The sequence below is a fragment of the Malaclemys terrapin genome, chromosome 18 (genome assembly GCF_027887155.1).
Source record: "Malaclemys terrapin pileata isolate rMalTer1 chromosome 18, rMalTer1.hap1, whole genome shotgun sequence".
Lineage (NCBI taxonomy): Eukaryota > Metazoa > Chordata > Testudines > Emydidae > Malaclemys > Malaclemys terrapin.
Window position 1 is genome coordinate 12,709,417 of NC_071522.1, and position 24,152 is coordinate 12,733,568.

The following is a 24,152-nucleotide window of genomic DNA, read 5'->3' on the forward strand; positions in this document are numbered from 1 at the left end:
CTTGGAACTTGAAGGCCAGACTCCGGTTCTAGGGGCCCGTCAAAGGGAGGGACACTACTGATGCCTGGTCGACACACAGGAATGACAGCAATTGAACTAAATAAGTGCAATTTGGGTGTGTAGATCAGCCCAGAGAGAGCCCATCTGCCAGCTCTCAAAACTGGAGCCCCAGAAGTCAGCAAGAGACCTGCAGATGGTTTTAACTGCAGTTCTGGGAGTATAAAGCATGCAAACCGGCTCAAAGAGACATCTGTTCCTCACGGAATCAAGACAAGCTCTTGGTTAAAGCTTCAGTTCAATGGAAGTAATTCAACAGATTTTAAACTGTGACACATTGTGACAGAAGTTACTGTGCAGGGAGTCAACATTACCCAAAACGTAGTGTACGAACAGGCAGCAAATCCATATAAAGGATCATTTAAAGGAGGACTTTATTTTATGCCAAAAGTTTCTCTTTTCCCTTTCCGGCAAAAGAAAAAACTCCCCTCTTCTCACCCTCATCATCACAACTAACTGATTATCCTCAAATCCTCAAAATTTCACTCCTTGGCTCAGAACGTTTCATTTCAATTTTTAGTCAGATCAGCATTTCCCCATCCTCCACCTCCGATATTAGCCTCACTTATAATGGCATAGGACAGTGGTTCTCAAACTTCTCTGAACACACTCCCCTTCTGTTAGTCTGTAGTACTTTATGCCCCCGCCTTCCCGCCACACAAAGTACATATACCGATTGAAAGAAGAAAAAAAAAAACCAACATGCAACTCTCACTAAATGTTAAAAACGGTAAGGCCTTGATTCAAACACAGCCAACGATCCATTGTAATACGAGCAAAAGCAAAACCACGATTGTGGTCGATGCTTATAATTAAATGTGCACGCTGTGTCATAGCAAAACGAGTTAACGTACAGATGGCAATGACTTTGTATAATGCTATGCAAGCTTAACAGAAATCAGTCAAAATGGACAGCGCCATCTGAGGACTTGGAGGAATTAACTTTGCTAGTTATTCATTGTTGTGGGTAAAATGTGTGCATTAATTCCCCCTCCCCCCAAGCTTCTCACATTCCCCCCAGAATACATTCCGTGGTACCTCCAGAGGGGCCCCCCAGTTTGAAAACCTCTGGCATAAGACAAGTGATACGGAAAGAGTATAGCAAAAAGCTGCAAAAATGTTTATAGATGTACAAAAACTTAAGAGGCAAACATGGGTGAAGGGACTAGACAAAGTGCTCATGAATGGTATCGTTTGGATGTCGAGGTTTTTACTGCCGTTCTTGCCCGCCAAACAGCACACCCATGCGCTCGTGGTACGGCTTGAGAACCAGAAAGCGAAAGTGACAAGAGGGAAAATGACCATTTTGGCTTCACTGTCCCTGCTGTTAGAGATCTGAAAAGGAAGCAATCTACAGTGCTACAGGAAAACATAGCCAAGGAGATTAACTTTTAAAGGGAAACGGTCAAGACAAAAATATTCTTACTGAGGCGTGAAATTGTCCTGTTTTGCACTAACTATCTCAAAGGTAACTAAAGCTATTTGCTGCCCCTGCCCCCACCAGGCATTTCTCATCTTAGCCCTCGTTACCTTTTCAGTGCAGAAATCTGTACTGCGTGGCTGAAGCTTGCCGATCTACCTTTAACTGCGCAGCAGGACACCGGAGCTTCAAGCACAAGGAGAAATATCTGGGTTAGATGGGTTTAAGTGTCATGAGTGCTGCATTTTATCATGCTGGACATCAAAACAGCTGATTCCCCTCCTGCACGACACACATTTTTACTTATTTTTTTTTTAAAGCCTAACCTGAAGTGTTTATTGGAGCATACGCACAAGACAGGGTTTGAAATTCCAGAGCACTGTGCACTGTCAAAACAAATTCCCTTGTGTTGCACACAACCTAAAGAGAGATGATTTATGAAACGTCTACAAGGAATTGGTAAAAAAAAAAAAAAAAAAAAAAAAGACAACAGAATAAACATTTTTTTTTTATTCTGCAAAGCAATATGCATATCTTACAAACACAAAATTAATATAGGAGAGAAGTGTCATTACCAAATCAGCTATTAACCATCATGCAACAATACAAGTGAAATGTTTTTTAAAAAATACCATCTTAACCCTACATCACCTGCAGAGGAAGGCTGTAAACCAAGGCTCAGACTTTCTATGTAATGCCAAAGAAAAATGCAACAGAAATGGCAGCTTTCTAACAACAAGAAAACACTTACAAATAGAATCAAAACTGATTCAAGTCATAGTTAAAAAGAAAAAGAAAACAAAAAGGAAAGATCAATATGATCCGAACAACCACTTTAATATTAAGTTTTTACCCTTCTGCTTGGCTGCATTTAATTTTTGTACATTGGGCCTAGGTACAATCCAACACTTGTAAGTATGATAAAGTCTCAGCCTACTGGGTGACTATGTGCTGCAATACCTAGGTACAAAGGGGTAAGTTAAGAATGAAAAATATGCCCTTAATGCTAATCTCCTTGCATTTGTGGGTTGCAATCTGAGCTTAATGTTTATTGCAGTGCAGTTGTTTGTGGGGTTTGACTATGTATTTTTTAAGCTGGCCCCGCTAATTACCGAAAACATCTCCTATAAAAACCTGTTCCCCCAACACACCCAATTGTGTTTTACTGTCTAGGTAGTTCTGTTTGGGGCTTTGGGGGTTAGACATTAGTTTGCTGAACAAGAGCATGGATTTTGGATTTATTTAAAGTATCTTTACATGATGATGTAAGCATTCTCGGGGCATTTTTTGGTACTTACTGTACCAGCACCAACCTCCTTCCACAGTTATCGGTTCTGAACCATCCCCTAATCAGTTTCAAAGATGACTACTAAATAAAAGGAGGGGAATGCGTAAGTTAGGAGCAGAAGAATAGATTTTCACTTTAAGCTTTCTCCATATTTTTATTCAGTAAATTTACTGCTTCGTTGGTGGCGTTTTACCAGTGAACAGTAGCTTCAACTGAAGTTTAGAAGCCTTAGTTATTTCATTTCTGGATTTCAAACTAAATGGCTGTCTCTAAAGTTTAATCTTAAGGTATCTGGAGAAAACACATTTTAGTGAAATAACCCATACACTGTGTAAAGCAATCACAATTATATGAGGAACTATTTTCTGAAGAAAAGTGATTGTTTTGCTTCAAACATTCTGAAGAAACATATGAATCTTCAATACATTAAAGTCCTAAATCAATTTTATACAATATATAAAATGGTCTTCAGAACACAACAATGTGCATTCAACAGTGTCTAGACACAAAGGATTTTATGCCAACATATCAGCGATTACAATCTTTGAATTGGATTTATGGTTTCGTGTATCACATGGCAGTGTGAAACTTATCAAAGAAAAATGTACACACACATTTATAATTGCGCTACCTGACAGGAAAGCTGAAAGACGACATGAAGGGTCATTAAGGCAACCAGTGAGATTTTAAAAGCCATGGTGGAAGTGTCTATAGGAAACTTCTGTCTTACGAGAATTAAAAAGCTAACTGGAGGACAGGCTGGAAGGAGACTGAATAAGCCAGAAATGGGAAAAAACCCACAGAACAAAAGTACTCAAAATCAAGTCTGCTCTGATTTTAAGAATGGACAAAGAGCAATATGCATTTCTCAGGCAAGGTTTCCCTCAATTTACTCACAACAGGATTAGCCCACTAGTTGTCCCTTTCCCCTCAGTAGACAATAGTAGATAAAAATTGGACAAAGCTAATAAAAACATGTCATTTTCAGCTGCCCTTTAGAGATGCGTGGAAGGTCCAACATGAAGCACTTACAAGGGTCTTTAAGTTACTGTATCTTCCTTTTCCCTTTGTTGTTTGCACTTGACCAGGCTACTTGGAGCCACAGCTGGCTATTAATAGAATGCATCTTTTTTTTTAAATCCACTTTTTAGACAGGCTATAAAAAGCTATTTTATTCCAAGGAAGTTCCTGGTTTAAAACCTGTGGAGGGAAGGCAAAGTAAGTGGAAAGCTTTGCATACAACCCCAATACTGATCAATGCTCTGCCATTCCAGCAGGCCACATGAAAAGTGAAACTTAGCACTTTGCAATAGAAAGGATTTTAAAACAAGACTTTGCCTTTTTTATTAAATTCTGGATAAAAGCACAAGTTTGTCCTAACTACAGCAGTATTAAAATGTGAATATGTATTTCTCCTAAAAAAAAATAATCTAGAAATGTTGATATCTTTTCTTGCAAGCAAGGAGAAAATGGAAAAAAGTATTAAGCCACATACACACACTGAATTTATGTAGTAGATCAGTGGCTTTGGAAATGCAATATTATATCAAAGATGCATACTGTTTCAAACACACTGTACATATCATTGGGCAAAAACAAAGGGTTTGTATTGTTTGAGACATTTGGAAAGGCATCTTAACCTGCCCAGATGCAGCTAGACAAAAATATCTTGCTCTGACTATGTGATCCTTATCACTAAACATATCTATTATCTACACAAACATTCAGCTATGTCCACAGGTAAAGGTTTAAAGATTCTCGCCGCACTATGCGGAACAAGTGCATCATCTGAATATACTTTTATAAATATGTACAAATCAATTACAGGCACTTGAAATGTCTTTGGTTGGAATAAACCAACATTGCAAGATAATGTATTCACAAAGTCTTAAGACCCAGTCTGGGTTCAGCAGGCAATGATTATGGTTCTCAGCCATTTTCAGTAAAAGGAGGAGATGGATTATGCTTCTGACAAAGCAACCTAGAAGTAAAACAAAAAAAACATTACAGAATTAAGAGCTTGTGTATAATCGAAATCAATTCTATTTGCACATTACTTATCTGTATGCAGCTAGGATGTCTGTCATTGCTATTCTGAGGACTCCGCGTTGGAAAGACCAAAATATATCTGAAGATATTTTGTAATTGGTATTTATCAAATATTCAAAGATATTCAGCTCTTGGTAGGAAGTTTCCCTAATAATGAAGGATAGTACACTGTAGCCTCTTGTTACATAGTTAAATACATCTATATTTAATCCATTAAGCAAAGTGTACATGTGTGTGTGCACGTGTATATCTCTAATTAGTCTGCCCTTAAATCAACATCAGCATTAATTTTCTTTAATGCTGATTACAACCATTAGAACTAGCTGTGATAGCAATATTTTAATAAATGTATTCTGTCTTCTTGTAATAAGAGACTTTAAGACTATTTCAAGCTGTGTAAGCCAAACTTTATATGAGCCAAAGTGCAAATAATATACCATGTTGTAAATACAGTTTACCTGACGTTACATGTTAGTGATATTAAAAAACCCAAATCACTTCTGCATTTACTGAACTACAACGAATACCCTACATTTACAGAATAAGAATCTATGATTGAAGGATCTACCAGCACTACATACATACGTACTTGTTAAACTTCTGAGCACCCGCAGGGCATAGAGGACTATTGTACGCCTTTCAAACAGCAGGCAAAACAGAGGCACAAAGCAGTTAAGTGATTTGTTCAAGGTCTTAGTGCCAGTGGCTGAGACACAAGAGACTCCAGTAGTCATGATTCTCAATCCTCTGCTTTAGCCACAGATTATACTACCCTACTCTTCATCAAGGTATTTAATTTCTGAGTGGAATCTTCTACCTTGTTTCTCCACAACCTCCAGGGGCTGGATATAAAGGCAGATAACAAGTCACTTTTACAGTGCCATTATTTACTGTCCTCCAATGAGATACTAGGTTGGGAGAGACGTGAATCATCATTGTATACCAAAAATAATGTAAACTTTGTATATAAAGGGATCTTTTCTAATTTCTCCTCCCCCTTATCAATGCTGTATGTATTATCTTAGGTAAACTTACTTTTTCAGGGCAGAATTCTGTATTGCTTTGCCTCAGTTTGCTTGGTCTACCTTTAATAACTGCATAGCAGAACATTGTAATCACCATCACAAAAAGAAAATAACTGGTATGCATGAGATGCAAGTTTATTAGTGAGCGATCATCCTGCACAGAGAAATAAAACCATTTACTGATGCTGTACATAGAGAAGGCATTCGACATTCAAGCAATGTTTAGCAGATTAGCAAAGAAGCCACTTTCGTAACCTTGTTTTTTCACAATACAAAGGATATCCTCTACATTGCTAATGCAGAACTTCTTAAAGTTGAAGGTAGTAAGGGAGCTTTAAGTTTTGGCAGTGAAGGATAACTTACACATTTTTCTAAAAATATTTAATTTGCACTAGTGACTGCATTTTAAAAACATTAATTACGCTACTCTTGCACTTTATATATATATATATATATATAAAACAGTAGCACCTTTAATCAGAGGATTTCAAATTACAAATCTTAATTAATGAAGTTGTGAGGCACATTGAGATATACGGGGATCACCACACCCACCATTGAAATGCAGCCACCTCTGACATAGCTATGGCAACTATTTAAGCAAGACAAGGTGGGTGACGTACTCTCTTTTATTGGACCAACTACTGGAGGTGAAAGACAAGCTTTCAAGCTACACCGAGCTCTTCTGCAGATCTGGGAAAGGTACTCAGGGTCTCACAGCTAAATACAAGGTGAAAGATTGTTTAGCATAAAAAGTTAAGACGTATTCTAAGAGACCATTCAAGGTGAAGTGGCCTGCTAACACCCCTGCAATCATTGGACAAAAAAGGGTTAGTGGATTGCACATTGTAATAAGCTAGAAATCTAGTGTCTTTATTAAGACCATGATTTTCTAGTGTCTAGCTAAGATACAAATTTAAGCTCCCAGGCTTGTCTTTTGAAGGTGTTGTGCAGGTTTCCCAGACCTGAAGAAAAGCTCTGTGTAGCTTGAAAACTTCTCTCTTTCACCAACAGAAGTTGGTCTAACAAAAGCTATCTCCTCACCCACCTTGTCGCTCTAATATCTTGGGACCAACCCAGCTACAACAACACTGCAAGCAACTATTTATGAAAGCAGTGCTATGCAATTATTTTAGATCAGCAAGAGAAGATTATCTTTTTCAGTTAAATTGACAGGAGGTATTCAGCCAGTGGAACACAGAAAGAGCATTGACACTTACATCTGGAACTATGACAGTTAGTTTGGGATTTAAAGCATGATAGACTTTTCCAATGGCTCCTTTGTAACACCAGAAAGGGTTATAATCTTGTGCATATTTTGTATTTGAGTCCCTGGCTGTAGTGAAGATCTTGTACCAGAGGGTAGCATTGCTGTACGTCTCAGGAACACAATGTGGTGGTTGACTGAGGATTAAAAAAAAAAAAAAAAAAAAAAAAAAAACCAAACAAGCAGATGAATTGCCATTTTCAGTGTCCTGTATGGCTGACTCTCAGAACATAGTAAGGGTCATTCTCTCTTTGAACAGTGTAAACAGTGTATTGTTTTATTCAGGATCATCCATAGTGTAATGGCAAATACTAAAGGAAAATAAAGTCTAAAACCTATAGTAACATTAAACTTTCATTGCAATCCATTCCAAAAAGTCAACCCCCGGTCATTTAACGAGAAGAGTATGTACTAGGTTTCAAAAAACTTCTGATATTTTTTAATACAGCTTTCAGGTGAACGCACCCCAATCTCTAGAAGGCAAGGGGGATAAAGAACAATAACTTGGTGTGCCCGATCCATAGGTGTGGAGAGAAGACAAGGGGAAAGTCTGTTACCATCAGGAACCAACTAGTGTGGCACTTACCCCACCCAACACTCCGCCTGCTTTGGATTTTACTGTTTTGAGGGTGTGATTTTGTGAACTGAAGGATTCTATCCAAAGAACAGATACAGCGGAGGCACCGGTAATGTAAGCTTCCCCATACTGACCTGGCAATGCCACCTCTATGCAAGAGAGGCATTCACTAACCAACGCCCATTCAGCCTTGTCCTCTTGACACAGTTGTTGAAGAAAGTGGTGTGTGTGGGGGGGGGGAGGGGAGTGGGGGGGAGGGGAGTGGGGGGGTGGGGAGTCAATCATGATACTTTTTGTGAACACTCTTCTACTGCTGAAGAGACTGAGACCAAACTTGTTTGATATAGACCAGTTGCCAGAAAAAAATCAACTTTCTGTCACCAATGATCTGAGCTTTGATCAAGCTACCAACTTAGAGATAATAAATACCACCACCACCTAGCTTTTATATAGCATGTAAAGGATCTATATGCCATACCAATCCCCTGGACCAGCTGTTTCCCCACAGTATATCACTTTAGCCATATTCATTGTTCCATTTAAAGCTATTACAGTTTAAAGAAAGGTTTTCAGAACACATTTCTCTCTCTTACAATATCCGCCGTTTGCTTATGCTGCAGACAACCAGCATCATTTCTGAGACGCTTTAAAGTAGACATGACTCAAGCTAAGCTGGCTCTGAACTGGAGAGAGAAACTGGCCATTTTCAGCAAGTTAGGGATGCAGAAGTCCAGAAAACCCTTGAATGCTTTTGCACTTTTAAAACCAAAGTGATAATATTTTGAAACAAACGGGGGGGGGGGGGGGGAGGAAATCGATATTAGGACATCAAGTACTAAAATGAAACTTTGCAGGTGAACACAACTAGGAAAACAGGAACTGCCATACCAGATCAGACTGGTAATCTATCCGGTCCTATATCCTCCCTCTGACAGTGGCTAGAACCAGACAGTTCAGAGAATGGAGTAAGAACCCTGCAGTAGACATATGTGGAATAATCTGACCCCAAATAGGTCTCATCCTGGTCTCTAGTAGTTAGAAACTGGTTTAAACTTGAAGCACAAGGTATAAATATCCCTTCCAAAATGAGAGTCATGTTTAAACAGTTGTAACTTAGATGCACAGGGCTTTATCGGGATAGTTTGAAGACTATGAGTTCTATAATTCCTGTCCACATTCCCTGGATTGTGGCTAGAACTCCATCAGCGCACAATAACATGTGGAGAAAAAGCAAGTGAGCGCACGCAAGATGTAGCTGAACAACGTCCAGGGAAACTCTACGGTGTTAGTAAAGACGGCAAATGTCTTTTAAAAACAAACTGGACTTTATACTACTAAAAAGAGAATGTATCACTTCCTTCCAAAGTCAAAGTTAGAGCATCATGGGGGGCATAAGAAAAGCATCCAAAGCATTAAGAGAGCAGTGGGTACATCTGAGGTAACCAGCCTAAGAACAAATAATTAGAAAAGCACTTACATTGTGACAGGAAACACATTGCTGGCTGCTGTGACAGTCATACAGGTTGTGAATACCACCTGCTCACAGTGACCATGGAGAACACAGTCATCTGAATTCCAAGCAGCAGGCAGGGTGAAGGTAATATTTATCTCCTCATGGGATTCTCTGCCTTTTAGAGAGAAAGAAATTGTTGGTATGCTGAGAGCAGTAACAGCAACAAGTATTAGGAACAGGCATGTGGTCGATTGCACTTTTGTGGGGACACAGCTTTGTGCTATCATTGTGGGAAGCAATGAAATACCTGGAAAATTACAGACTCCCCTCCCCCCTCCCCCAACACCACCCAGTTATTAGCACTGATGACATTTTGGACCTGGTCCCATGACCATTGGGCTTTTACAAGCTTCTGAATTTAGAAAACCTCTCTCTATAATTGTGCATCATCTGGGCCATTGTCTGCAACAATTTGATCAGTAATTACATCTTAGAATTTTAGCCCTTTCCCCCCTAAAACCTTAGTTCATCATCTGCTTTTTCTGCAGTCTGATTTTTACTATAGAGAAATCCATGCAGATATAACTGCTGAAAAGTGCCTTAATATGCACAACCTTATCAATAGATAAAACTATAAGAGACAAGACTAAACCACTGGGTTCTCGAAATGATAAACTTAAGGTCCCCAGGGCTAAACCGGATTTGATATGCAGATTAAAACCAGGTAGTCTGATCAACAGAAATTACATTATATTGTTCAGGAAAGACTAGAGAAATTTGCTGTAAGCAACAGAGGTTTTCAGTTGTAGCATATGTTTGCTATAGGATATTTCAGGTGCAAGCCACCCTGATGTTATAGCACCACTGCAAAATTAAACATGCTGAACTTTCACTTTAAATAGTTACTGTAAACCACTTCTACCAAGTCTCCACAACCCACTGACTTGTCCCTCTGGCCAGGCAAGCCAACAGAATAGGTTAGGACTCATCATCTTAGCATCACTAGAAAGTTTTACAACTGTTGCTTCTTTTCAGCAGCTTTATCCTGAACGAGTTTGTATTTTAGATCTTAAATCAACAAGAGGTTTTCAGTTAATGTACAGCTGAATGATTAATGCAGAAGGATTCACCACCACCAAAACTGACTGACTGATCAGCAGCACTGCTGCATAAGCATGTAGCAGCTTTTCAAGATCAGAAATTTGTTTTGAAAATACTTTCAGATGAAAGCAACTGGGCTGATGGATCTTTTTTAGACTCCAAAGTAGCGTACGTGTATGACTGTACATACATCTTCCCTATTACCCCAAACAAGGGAAAGTTACTCTTTGCCAAAAAGAAATCTCACAGGCTCATTATTGTGAAGTACTGACAATAATTTTAGCAATGCACATAATGTCTAAGCAAATGATTTGTCTCTTTAGTGACTAGGAATATAAAAATCTAGCTTTTTCAGACATTTGTAATATTAGGAGTGTAATTATTATTCACTCTTGGAACAATCAAATTTTGCATACCTGAGAGTCCAATCTGATGCCCCAAAATTGTGGAACTTAGATGTGTGACATTACGGGAATACCCGCCAAATGGTTTGAGTGGGTCCAGTGTCAGAGTGATTGTCACAGAGATGTTTACTGGACCAGAGTCCTCAAGAGTCTGTGGCGATTGTGTAGAAGATCTGGCTTGTCCGCTAGTCACTGTACTTTCTGGAGTTGTGGTATCATTGATGAGATGTTTTAAGGTTTCATTCTCTGATGTACAGAAGTCCAAATCATTAAACCTCAGGAGGAAAGTATTCCAGTCCTTTAAAAAGTGAGACAAAAATCTAGATTAGATGACACATTAGATTAGCAAAATTATTCTGTCACTTCTTCAAAAAGCAGTTCAGATTTTCAATATCTAGTTTTTAATATATATTATTCCATGTCACCAAGACAAACTCAATCATTGAAGTTTGAATCACTAACCCTCCATTGAAATAAGTGGCAACACTCTCAATAGGAGAAATATCTGGTGCTTGTGTTTGTTTTTATAAATCAAATGCCAATTCTGATTCCCACTTCACCCCCACTGATCAAATACTCATTTTCAAAGCTATAAAGAGCATGGTAAAATAACACTCTCCTCAGAGCTACAAATGAAATTAATAATGTTGGTGTACTTACACTAACTTTGTCTAGTGAGGAGCCCTAGTCTCATACAGGTAACTCCCAACGAAGTTTAGCTCAGATACTTTTATCAAAATGCACTCAAACTATGGAAGAGTTTTGCAAGGTAAGTTATAACAAAGATCAGTAGAATTTTCATGAATCAAGCCATTTGTCAGAACAGAATCAGGGTGGGAGTTGGAGGGGGGAGCGTTACAAACACAATCTCCTAATGACAGAACATTAATGTTCCCCCTCTCTGTCAAATTAATTGTATCAAGATTATTCCTTACAAGGTAAATGACCTCTTCTAGGTTAGAGATTAAAGTACAGTAATGCAAATGAAAACAATCAGGTCCTGTGCACTAGCACAGGAGAAAACATACAAACTGTTAAAACTAATGCCTGTTAAATAAGCATGTCCCGTCACAAAAGCCAGGAAGTGTTACTGCAGGATGTTAATGTACATATCTTATTATACCATACCTCTGTCATTTCTGGTGACTTGATCTCCTTGATTTTAAAGAAATAACCCAGTGTCAGAAAAGCTATTGCCATCGCGCTTACACTGATCATAAAGACCACAAGAGGAGGGCGACTGCTGATGTAAAGCTTCAGGTTCTCCAAAGGGTTTATGTTGAACATTATTCTGATTAGATCCACCTGAAAGTGGAGAGCATTAGAACAGAGTGATACATAGGAAGAACATGATTTTTTCCAAGAGATAATTTAAATCAATCAAAGAAAAACATGGTTGCCGATTGAACAAGTATAAAAAAAAATTTCTCAAAAGGTGCCAGATTTTGTTCTCCCAACCGCTACAATTTCCAGAAAGAATGGAATTAAAAGAAAGATGCCATAGCTTGTAACAGAATCAAACTTCCTATTATTGACAGCCAATGAGAATCAGTGGTGCATATAGTTCTTTATTTTATTTCCTTTACTAGTCACCCAGCATAGCATACACAGCTGTATTTGGATTCCATAAGAACACTATTTGAATTAATAAGGTTATAATGGACATGTAGTTTCAATGAAGCCCACAGATAAGGTCTGCACATTTCCAGTTGAGTCATTATACTTCCAAACTTAAGGCAAAAGCCTTTAATGGCCATTTTGAGACCCAGCTGGACCAAGTGTGAAATAGATGATGGAACTTTATAAGTGAGAATTATTCTATGGGTAGCTGCAAAGTACTACTCCACTCTGAAAAGTGATTTGGTTAGAGAAAAGCCTCGTGAAGTTTCGCATTTGGATCTTGATCACATCTACACCAAATCTGATCCGTTTATCAATAAACCGATGTTTTTTCTAGCCATCGGATGTGCAAACTGGGATCTGAGACTCAGGCTGGAACACGTACGGCTGACACGTCAACTAAAATCCTGTTATCAGAAACTCCATTTACTGAGTGAGCCAGAAGACTCATCTCCCCGCTGGTTCTCCAGCATGAACAGAAGTACAAACTTACTTGAGTCAGAAAATTAAGCAGATGGGACTGTGAACGCACAGAGTTAGGGCAGGTCTACACTTAAAACGCTGAATCAGCACAATTGCACCAATGCAGCTGCACTGCTGTAGCACTAAAGTGAAGACACTCCTCCACTGACAGGAGACGCTCTCCTGTCCACATAACGCTGTCTACATGGAGGGGGTGGGAGGGGGAGGTGGTGATGGTGGTTTAGTCGGTATAACTACATCACTCAGGAATGGGGATTTTTCAGACCTCTGTGCAATGTAGTTACACTGAGATAGGCCAGACTCCAGAGAAAAATAATAAAAATACAACAATGACGATACATAAATAAAAAGATTTCAGGGTCTGTTCCAAAGCGTATGGCAGTCCAGGTTTGGCCCGCGGTCATGGTCTGCCTATTGACTACGCTTGCTCTACTGAGTTGAAGCAAAATTTCCATTTAATCCTATTGATTCTCCATTTCTTTTGAGTTTTCCCGTCTTTCCAGTATGCAAGTGAAGGGAACAAAACTATTGGAATTTACTCATCCCCACCCACAAAGAAAACAATGCAGTCAAGTGTTGAAGTGCAGCTATGAGGCTCTACTTCAGAAATTGTGCAAGCAGAGAACACCACAAGCAATCCAGTTTCCTTTATTTGCTTTACCTGTAGCCACTCTAAAATATCTTAATCCTTAGAGTACACAGAAGGAAAGGACTTTTGTCTAGAAACCTATGCTGCCCATGCAAATTTTGAGCAACTGAAAGATGCAAACCAAGCAGCTCAAGACCATAGCTCTTAATGGTTAAGACTCAGCAATCAAGGACTAAAACAAGATCGATCTCTTGGGAATTTTCATTAAATCAGGGATTCTACTCCCTGCAGGTTTGTGTGCCTTGTCATCTCTTGTTAGAAGCACATGGTACGTATGATCCATACAATAACTGCAGCTTTTCGCTTCGGTATTCCTAATATGTTACTGGCGTACACTTTTCATCATCAGTCTCGTCTAGGAAGAAAAATCACTTTGCTTCAATGGAGACAGAAAAGTTCAGTGAGGAGACTACTGCAGTCCTCCAAACAGGGCACAGACTTTAACATACAATCTCTCTCTCTCTATTCCAGGATCATATCCTGGGTGCACAATCTTGCTCCACTCACTGATTTCTATCCACTTCCCAAAGACTAAGGTAACCAGCCCCATTGTGCCAGCAATGATCACTAGCAGCACTACAAACATCTAATGGTAAAAATCCTGTGTGTGGGCAGGGTGGGAGGGAAGGATATAGGAAAGAGCTAGAGAGAAGGAAGTGGGAGAAAAAAGGAAAGAAGAGGTAGAAAGAAGAGAAAGCATATCCTACCAGAGCCCACACTTCTCAAAGACACGCAGCGCTACTGCTAGAAAAGCTAATTAAGGTGTCAAGAAAAGGCAAGTGCAACGGGGAGGGGTGAATTGCCTCAGGTAAGAAAATTAATTGGGTCTGACCCAATTCTAAAGTTCTGTCTCCTATCTTGTCACTGGCAGGACAGGATTCCATTTCAGCACATTTCTGGAAAAAAAAAAAAAAAATTTTTTTTTTAAACTAGGGTTCATCACAAATTGTCAGTCTAGAAACATTGGAGACATGTTGAGATGGAAACAGACCAAAACACAAACCAAGAGCAGAGTTGTATTCAATGTTCCCTTCTGAATTTCCTTTTAAAATAAACCCCAGCAAGAGGCAAGGTTTATTACAGCATTTAATCAAAGCTGATCACCACCCAGGAGCAAATACAGTACTGCAAATTACTGTAAATTTAAGGGACCGTCAGCAATTTCATGAGAATTCTTGTTTCACTCAGCCACCATACCGGATGTGCTAAAACTCACTAAGAAAATCAGCCCAAATATTTTTTGTTGTTAAAAGAGCACCAGCTTTTCTGAGGACTTGTTGCCAAACATCCTCCTATAACTTTGAAAACAGCCAGGAAGTGTTACAGGATGCTATTGCCAAAGGATAACAGGCCCCTTACAACAAAACCTGTGGGTGGTTAATATTAGAGGTGGGGGGAAAAACCAGCAATTGCACATGCTCAGTGTATCAAGATTCCTTCATATAGAAATCTGTACTGACTTAGGAATGATTCCATACTGCTGATTGAAACTATGGCGCACAGCATGTAAGCACAATTAATTTTTTTCCGGAGTGTCTAAATATTTATTCTACAAACTCGAGTATATTATGGTTTATATGCATTTCCATCACCATGAGACATTTTGTGAGTGGGTATTACCTACCTACTGGTTCAGGCAGGGACTGGGCATCAGAACTCCTGAGTCATATTTACATCTCTTTAGAAAAAGTGCATTAGAACCTGTTTTGCTACCAATTCTAGTTCTGTTCTGCATCTGCCACTGGCTTGCTGTGTGACCCTGGGAGAAAGTCCCTAACTTCATTATATGCATTTTACAAATGATTAAACTGAGGAACAGAACTACCTCACAGCACTGATGAGGCTTAATTCAAAGCACTTTGTGAGCCTCACAGGAACTGTGCCAGAGATGTGCAAAGTGACAGCATCAGGTTTCTTTTTTTACTAATAAAGTTTAAAGAGAGGCTCCAATGGCAGGTGAATGCACTTCTCTCCACAGTGCCTAAACCTTGCAGGACTAGTGATACCTATACACAGGAGATGCATTCTGTTTTGCAATCTACATACTATTTCAAGCACAACTGGATGAGTACAAATATTCAGTCCAGAACTTTGGCCCTGACTCTGAATCAATTTGCTTTTGTCAATATCTACATACATTCGAGACAAAAAACCTATATTAAAATTGAGTTAAGTTACTAAAATGCACTCTCAACCTTAAGGACCAAAAAATGTGTTACAGGTAAGTTGTAGTCAACCCAAAACCAGGCAGGCATTATACAGCCAGGAAATTTAGGGTTAAGTTGATAATTTTAAAAAAATCCAAACACGTTAAATCACAGAAATGCACAGTTAAAGCTCAGATCTCAGAATCCCAAGCAAATACAGTATTAGTGACTAGCCTGGAAGGTTTGCAAAAGACAATGAAACAGACTCTTTCTCCCTCATCTAGCAATGCTTTTGCCAGCACTGGTACAGGATAGAATATAGCAATCTCCAATTAGCATAATTTTCAATGCCTGTTAATTACCATATGAAAATGGATAAAGAAGTGTACCTTGCAACTACGTCAAGGAGTTAAATCAAGAGCAGCTTATTAATACGGAGAATCTTTAAATCTGAGGCAGGACTAAGATTACCTAGACCATCCTTGGCAGATATTTGTCCAACCTGTTCTTAGAAACCTCCAATAATAGGGATTCCACAACCTCCCTCAGTAACCTATTCCAGTACTTAACTATCCTTTACAGTAAAAGCTGTTTTATCTGGCATGTTGGGGAAATGGGGGCTGCTGGTAAGTGAAAAATGCCACTTAACTAAGAGGGATGGAGTTTGGGGTGCAGGAGGGTGTGAGCGCCTGGGTCGCGGGAAGGGGTGCAGGCTCTGGCAGGGAGTTTGAATGCGGGAGGAGACTTGGGGCAGCGGGTTGGAGCATGGGAGAGGATGCCGGATCTGGGGGGCGCTCACCTCGAGCAGCTCTCGGCAAGGGACAACCTGTCCCGGCTGCTCCTAGGCAGAGGTGCAGCAGGCTGCTCTGCGTGATGCCTCTGCCTGCTGTGCCGCCCCTTCAGCTCCCATTGGCTGCGATTCCCAGCCAATGGTAGCTGTGGAGGCAGCACTCAGGGTAGGGCGGGGGCAGTGTGCAGAGCTGCCTGCCACGCCGCTGCCTAGGAGCAGCCGGGACAGGTCACCACTTGCGGGGAATCACCCAAGGTGAGTTGCCCCTGGATCCAGCACTCTGCACCCCCTCCCGTGCCCCAATCCCGTTCCTGCAACCAAATTCCCTCCCAGAGCCCATGCTCCCGACCCCCTGCCAGCCCCACGCCAACCGGACTATAAACCAGAATTTAAATGAAGAACAGAAATGTCAGTTTATAGAGCTTTCTATCTCGTGAGGTGCCGGATAAAACAGCTTTTACTATAGTTAGAAAATTTCTCCTAATATCTAACCTAAATCTCCCTTGCTGCAGATTAAGCCCATTACTTCTTGTCCTACCTTCTGCAGACATGGAGAAAAACAGATCACCATCCTCTTTATAACAAACTTTAACATATTGAAGACTTATCAGGTGTCCCGTTCTCTCTCTCCCTCCCCCAGTCTTTTCTCAAGTCTAAACATATCCAGTTTCTTTAAACCATTGCTCACAGTTCAGATTTTCTAAACCTTTTATTATTCTTGTTGCGCTCCTCTGGACTCTCTCCAGTTTGTCCGTATCTTTAAGATGTAGTGCCCAGAACTGAATACAGTACTGCAGCTGAGACTTTACCAGTGCCACATATAACAAGAAGTGCCTCCCATGTCTCATATGACAATCCTGTTAATACACCTCAGAATGATATTTGCTTTTTTCATAACTGCATCACACTGTTGGCTCATATTCCATTTGCGAACCACTATGACCCCCAGATCCTTTCCAGCAGTGCTACCGCCTTGTCAGTTATTTCCCATTTTGTATTTGATTTTTCCTTCCCAAACGTAGTACTTTGTCCTTGTCTTTATTAAATGTCATATTGTGGCTTTCACACCAGTTCTTCAATTTGTCACAGTCATTTTGACTTCTAATCCTGTCCTCCAAAAAGTGTTAGCAACCCCTCCCAGCTTGGAGTCATCCACAAATTTTATAAGCATACTCTCCACTCCATTCTCCAAGACATTAATGAAAATACTGAATGCTACCAGACCCAGGACAGACCCTTGTGTGATCCCACTAGATAAGTTACCCATTTTGACAGTGAACCATTGATAACTACTCTGAGTACAGTCTTTCAACCAGGTTTTCACTCATGTTATAATAATTTCATCTAGCCCACACTTCCCTAGTTTGCTTATGAGTATGTCATGAGGGTGGACATCAGTTTTGGCCTACCTTCACAATGTCTCTAAGATTTCATCTCTCTTCTAAAACTGAAAATCCCACTGTATTTAAAAGTATTTTGTCTTTTTCTTTTACCATCAATTAAGATTTAAAAGATGTCCCATTACTAACGATACAATAGCAATTAGAAAACAGGTCACATCAGGGTTAACCACTTGGAATTAAAGCATCCACACAAAAAAGCAAAAACAAAAAACAAACAAAAAACCCCAAAACCAACTGAACTGTGATTCTCCTAACAAACCATCCATAAATAACACAGACACAAAAGAAGAGTGTTGATCTCAAAACTGACCCTTCTCATTCAAGAACAGGAAACATTCGCAGGTACAAAATATATTCTCAAATATTAAGTTCAATTCTCTTTTCATCAAGGCAAAGCTTGACATGCCAATGCTTAAAATACTAAAGAAAATCCCAAAGGCTCAACAACAACACATCTCCTGTTGCTGGCTTCTACAATGCTACTCTGGACACTGATTAATATCAAGACAATAATTCATTTTAATAGTTATGAACCTAAAGGCACTGGAATACTGAACAACCCCCCCCCCCAAAGTTGCAATAGGTCAGTCTCCAAACTGACACAAAGAGCAAAACTCACAAAACTCACAAAGTCCCCAAACTCACCCAGAACTCTGTTTTGTTTTTTTTATTACTGAATTAGTATTTCTACTTTTGAAATTGATTTATTGCGGCTATGAAAGCAGGTTATAAATTATCAACATTCCCTCTTCCTATGGGAATTTCAAAACTACTTCTTGCTACATTAAGAAAATGTGAAACTGAGAGAAAAGTTTTTACCTATTAATTTGTGTAGTTTTCTTATTTTCTCTTTCACCACTGATTTTAATGGGAGGAAAACTAACAATTTAAGAGTTCGTAGATGTTTTTATTCATCCTGTTGGAATCACATCAACTCCCAGTTGGGTGAAACTGAATGGCTTAAAAATGTATATCAGTAACAGACAGCAAGCTGCCCGGTAGAGGTGTCCCAAGATCCTTACTTCAAAACTCTGAAGTTGACTGTAAATTTTCCAGTGCCCAGCCCTTTCTAATGTTCAAGTGACCCTCCCACTCTTCTGTGTCCTGGATTTAAAAAAAAAAACACAAAAAGAAAGAAAGAAAAACACTAAATGACATCTATCTTTTTCACAAAGTAAAGAACAAGCTCAGGAATCAAGACTTGTTGAGCAAGACTATGGGTTTAAAAACCTAATTACAACACCAGCTAAGATCTTTACATCACAACAGCCAAATATAAATGGACATTTTGTATTATTAGCAGCTTAAAGTGCATCTCAGCATTCAGAAAAGACATTTTCATATCTCCAGCTGCACAGTTAATCTCAGCCCTTTCTAGGCTCTTCCCATGTTTCCTTATTCTGATGAATCATTGAGTCTCTTTATGAAATTAATGGAAACTGGTAGTACTTCTGCGAAACATGCATTTCCAAAATGTGATCCCACGGTTAGTAATTTATGGCTAGATTTCACACTGGTCCATGGCAAGTCACACTTGGTAACTGATCTGCACACGGTTTTGTTAAAAATGACTATGGGACCGATCATAATATCAGACCCACCAATGCAGATTTTGATGGATGTCTATGTGGAAGTGGGGGGAGGGTGTCCACGCAAACAGATCCAGTTGCAGAAACTGAGCCTATATTTGTAGAGTATGACAAAAAGCAGGCTTACCATAGGGTATTGGGGGGAGGAGGACTTCAAAACTTGCAAAGAAACAAGGAGGTAGATGTATGATCACTTACGTGCCCCTCTTACCTTTGCTATATTTAGGCATTCAGCATAGAAGCACACAAGGTGTTGGTTTAAAACACAAAAACACCTTTGCAGGCTATGTTCATTCTAGATCAAATCTGTGGCCAAACCTGCTGTGCAGCATCTATTTCAAATGTATTTTTTCTACTAAAATAAAACCAGACTAGAAGGTTGGTTACATCGATGGTAAACTGTAAAGAAAGCAGCAGAAACGTGTTTTCAAAAATAGTAAAAAAAATATGTCAAAGTTTAGTCAAATTGGAGGTGTAGGCATTACTACGTCACACTTCTTAAAGGTTAGTGTTCAAGGAAAAAGCTTTCAAGCAGATTAGGGGACTTCAGCTAATGACAAAACTATTTAGTGGTTGGAGGCGGTTTTCTGATACATTTACTCATCATTTTGATTATTAATAATATATTTGCCATGATCCTGAAGGCAAAAAGCATAGACGTCATTTCTAATGACAGAAAAATGGCCTTCTGATTTACAACGATTACAGCTGTAATGAAGATCTCTATACAATGCAGAATTAGTGCCACAATATCACCCATTGAAATGAAGATTCTTTCTACAAGTGATCCAGATAATGGATTTATCAAAGAAGTGGATTACTAATGAACATAGGAGCACCAGGGGGTTGGCAAGAGGAGAAAAAAATGCTGCACACTTAAAGACAACAAAGGAGAAATGATTGATAGTATGCCACTAAACCAGACACACATGCATGGCAATTCCAGATACAACACCTCGCTCCACAAACTACTGCATAGAGTGGTCTGACATCTTCTGCTTGATTTAATGCAATAATCTGAGCAGTGCAGTGATTAGGGCATCAAATTGCACAAAGATTCTTAATTTATAGACTGAAGTTCAGGAAAAATTTGCAAAATCTGAGACAGGTGCAAGCAAGTTCTCACTACTTCAAAAATCAGTGCACCTAAAGATTTAGGAAACGAGAGAAAAGTTACCAGACAAGGGAAATTAAAGTGCCCGAGGAAAGCTTCAAGTGAATCAGTGGACACCAAGCTCTGAATTTGCTTAAGAGTAAATAAACATGGTTTAAGATACACACTGCTGTAAAATAAAAACAAAAACCAACCTTCACTTGAAAAACCTGTGTTGACATAGTTTAAACCTATGTTACTTTCTGCAATCCTGCTGATGAAAAAGGCAAACAAGTTTGCTAAGCAAACTTGTGTACAGGACAGTAAGTTCCGTGCATTTGACTTCTGGTTTTGGCATTTTTAATGTTTTATGACATGAGATAAAAGTTGCTTCTTAAATACAGTTAATCTTAAGGAGGAAACGAGTTCTGGCACAAACAAAGATCGGAACTGGACAATTTTATAGTGCTTTGAAGACAAATGTTTTATCTGATTATTCATTAGGTTGGGAATGAGAAGCAAAGGAATACAGAATTGATTCATTTTTATAAGAGCTATGCAAATTTCACTAAGAATAATAAATTTAGTGGATCGTATGCTTGGAACCATGGAAATCCCAAATGCTTTTAGTCTATGGGAAAGCTTTCCTGGGAACAATGAAAAAGCTCAAACAGTTCAGTAACCAAAAGTTTGTATAATAATCAGTTTAAAGAGTTGAAATGACAATTGTTTATTTCATTAAGGATACACATTAAGGCATGTTGTATAAAATTTACCAATTTAAGTACCAAAAAATTTAGAAGGCTTTTACTGTAGTTTTTAAATAAGAACTGTAATGAGACTGAGACACTCAGCCAGATACACAACTTGAATCACAAGCAGAAAATGACTGGCAAGTTGAGGAAATGGCAGCTTTACTGGATGTAGCATGGATCTACAATGAAGGCAGAAATTAGAGTGTGCAGAATTATAAAAAAAACACAACCCAGTGGACAGTAGTGAAGGAAACAGAGGACAAGGAGCAGCAAAAGAATACAAAAAATGACTACTGTGAAAAGTGACTTGGAGAAAAGTCAAAATAGAGAACATAACACCTTTCATGTCTATATCCTGTTTCACCAAAGGTCTCAAAGCAAACTACAACTTAACTTTGTTAAACCTCAACTCCTAAACTAAGTAGGCAAATACTGCCTCCATTTTACAGACGGGTAATCTGTGGCAAAGAATGATATAGTCAAGGCTACAAAAAAAGTTGGCATAAGGAACAAAACCCAGGAATTCTGACTCTCAGTCCCGTTTAATGCCCTAGTCTGGCTGTTCCCCTAAACAGAACTTGCAGGACACACTTGCTTTTGCAAGGAGAGCTGAGGTGCGGAGCAGCAGAACTGTGCTATCAAGAGGTCCCAATAAGTGCTATTTTACCCAATAGACCCCCCAAATTCTGTTTTATTTGCCCAGAGATGTAAATATTTAATGAAAATAAAAGACAACTCCTTTTAACAAGTAAATAAATAAATAAAATAAAAAATGGTAAGCTGTTCATATTGAAAAGGGGTCCAAAACTGCCAGAACACTCAGTGAATCACTAAAAATAGAGCTGCACTACCATAGTACAGTAACCGTTCAGTGGCAAGGGTATTTTTCAGTATCCCGTCTGTTGCTGGATGCATCTGGCTTAGCCAGATAACAAAGACACCTGGTTGTTATCTTCAGATGCATGTACATCTCTAATTTTTTTTTTAACTGCAGAAACAGTTTCCATTTTACATAGTTGATTAAAAAACATTTAAAATGGAAAATGAGGATCATATTTCCCCAGCAATGGGACCAATGCTCCAAGTCTTACTGAAAGCCTGTAAAGAACAGAACTCTGCAGTGCCACCCTCTCGGAATGTACCTGAAGAGACCATCTTCTGTATACCTTATCTGCCAACAAAAGGTGCCAATTGATATGTGGCCACACGCCCACTAGAAATTGGATTGAAGCCATTTGTCCATTTCACATAGGCCAGTGAAAAGCTGAGAGATGGTGATGATATTAATTTACTATATCAACCTGACTCAAATTCAACCTAGCGGTAAAAGATTCAGTGTCCATTTCACAATCCCCAGAACTTAATGCGTTTAAAAAAAAAAAAACAGGTTAAGGTTTAATTATGAAAGGCAGCCCTAAATTGTACATGTTCAATTCTGAACCTTCAGCCAACTACCTTTTCAAAAGTTTGACAACAACCTGAAAAGCAACCCTACTTAGATTCATATCTGGACTTAGGACTTACTTACATAGGGAAATTTACTGGCACAATTATACAGCTATGGTGTTACTAGTATAATTCCAGTAATATAATTATACCAGTAAATTTCTTTATGTAGGCAAGCCTTTAGAAACAAATTAAAAGAGGGGAGGAGTGGAGAAAGAGTTGTTTTGTAATTCAGTCCTTCCCGCTATACTCAGGAATGTTTCCCAGGGTATCCATATCTATGATTATAAGACATGGCTCAAATTCAAATCTATGTATCTAGCAGCCCTGTTTCAGATACAAAAAATAATGTAAGAAAATTCTGGCATACAGCAACATCTGCACTTGTACGAATTAAAAGCAAAACAGTATAAATAATGTATGTGTAGTAAACAAAGTAAACTAATTAGGAAATCACTCAGATTCCGAACCACTTTTTGTTGCCATTCAAGTTATTCTTTTAACTAGTCTATTACAAATTCGCAGGAGTAGTTCAAACTATGGAAATCAAGCTAAGCTCAACCTAACATTTATTTTTGTGATTTAAGGGCAACCTCAAAAGACCAGGTAAATCAAGTCCTGATCATTAATCTCATTTGTGTAGGTTAAGCGGGACAAATACATTTACGTGGAGACAAACAGGCAGAGGAGACCTAGTCAGCTCATGTGGCCCGTGCTTGTGGATCAGCGGAGGATCCTGATTACCATTTTCCAGTGATTCCCCCTGTCCCAGGTTTGCCCCGGGCCCGCTGAACGCTGCCGTTATACAACCACCTGCAGCGGTCAGGTCAGGCTGGCCCCGGAGGACCCCAGCTGGAGACGGGCCACGCTCTCCCCCGAGGAACCGCGAAGGGGGTGAACAGCTGCTGCCCCCTGCCCAAACCGCGGTGGGCTGACAACAAACGGGCCCCCCTCGATGGGCAGCGGCCGGGTCCAAGCGAGCCACAAACGAAGCCCCGAGCGGTGAACCCCCCAACCCCGCCCGCGCTTCTCTCTCGGGGCGGGGCCGCACAATTCACAGGGAACTTCAGGGCCAGGAGAGGCGCCTCTGTTCCCAGCCGCGCGCCGGGGCGGGCGAGGAGCGAGCGGGGCCCGGCGGCAGCGCGCCCGGCTCTCGGCGGCCTGTTCCGCCCCGCCCCGCCCCGCCCGGCCCCCAGCCCCCGCGGCCCGGCCCAGGCCTCGGGCCCAGCTCACCGCCCGCGCCCGCCTCCGTGTCTCTTACCGGCGGCGCAGGCTGAAGAAGCCCCCGGGCGAGGCGAGGCGGGGCGGGGCCCGGAGGCGGCGGCCGGGCTCACAGGCGGCGGGGCGGCCGGCTCTGCACCATTCTCCGGCCCTGCGGGGGGCTGTGGGCAGGCGGCTGCTCCGACGCCGGCCTCCCTCCCGTCCCGCTGCTTCCGGGGACGCAGCCGTCACGTCACCTCTCACCCCCAGCCGGCCGCGGACGGCGGCCCAGGGGGGACAAGATTCCCCGACGGCCACCAGCAACGCGGAGCCCAG

General features: G+C 40.2%; 1 protein-coding gene across 2 annotated transcripts; it reads right to left on the reverse strand.

Moving 5' to 3' along the window:
- Positions 1 to 1,972: 1,972 nt before the first annotated feature.
- Positions 1,973 to 24,152, reverse strand: TMEM248 (transmembrane protein 248). 2 transcript variants are annotated; one of them, XM_054008049.1, is made up of 7 exons: positions 23,878 to 24,152; positions 11,770 to 11,946; positions 10,654 to 10,939; positions 9,161 to 9,311; positions 7,060 to 7,243; positions 5,850 to 5,993; positions 1,973 to 4,746 (listed from the first exon to the last, which is right to left on the reverse strand). In XM_054008049.1, exons 2-7 carry the CDS (start codon positions 11,926 to 11,928, stop codon positions 4,726 to 4,728), a joined length of 945 nt encoding a protein of 314 aa, XP_053864024.1. In that variant the 5' UTR covers positions 11,929 to 11,946; positions 23,878 to 24,152; the 3' UTR covers positions 1,973 to 4,725. The 2 variants fall into 2 exon arrangements, with proteins under 2 accessions (XP_053864024.1, XP_053864025.1); XM_054008050.1 differs by lacking the exon at positions 23,878 to 24,152 and adding an exon at positions 14,226 to 14,289.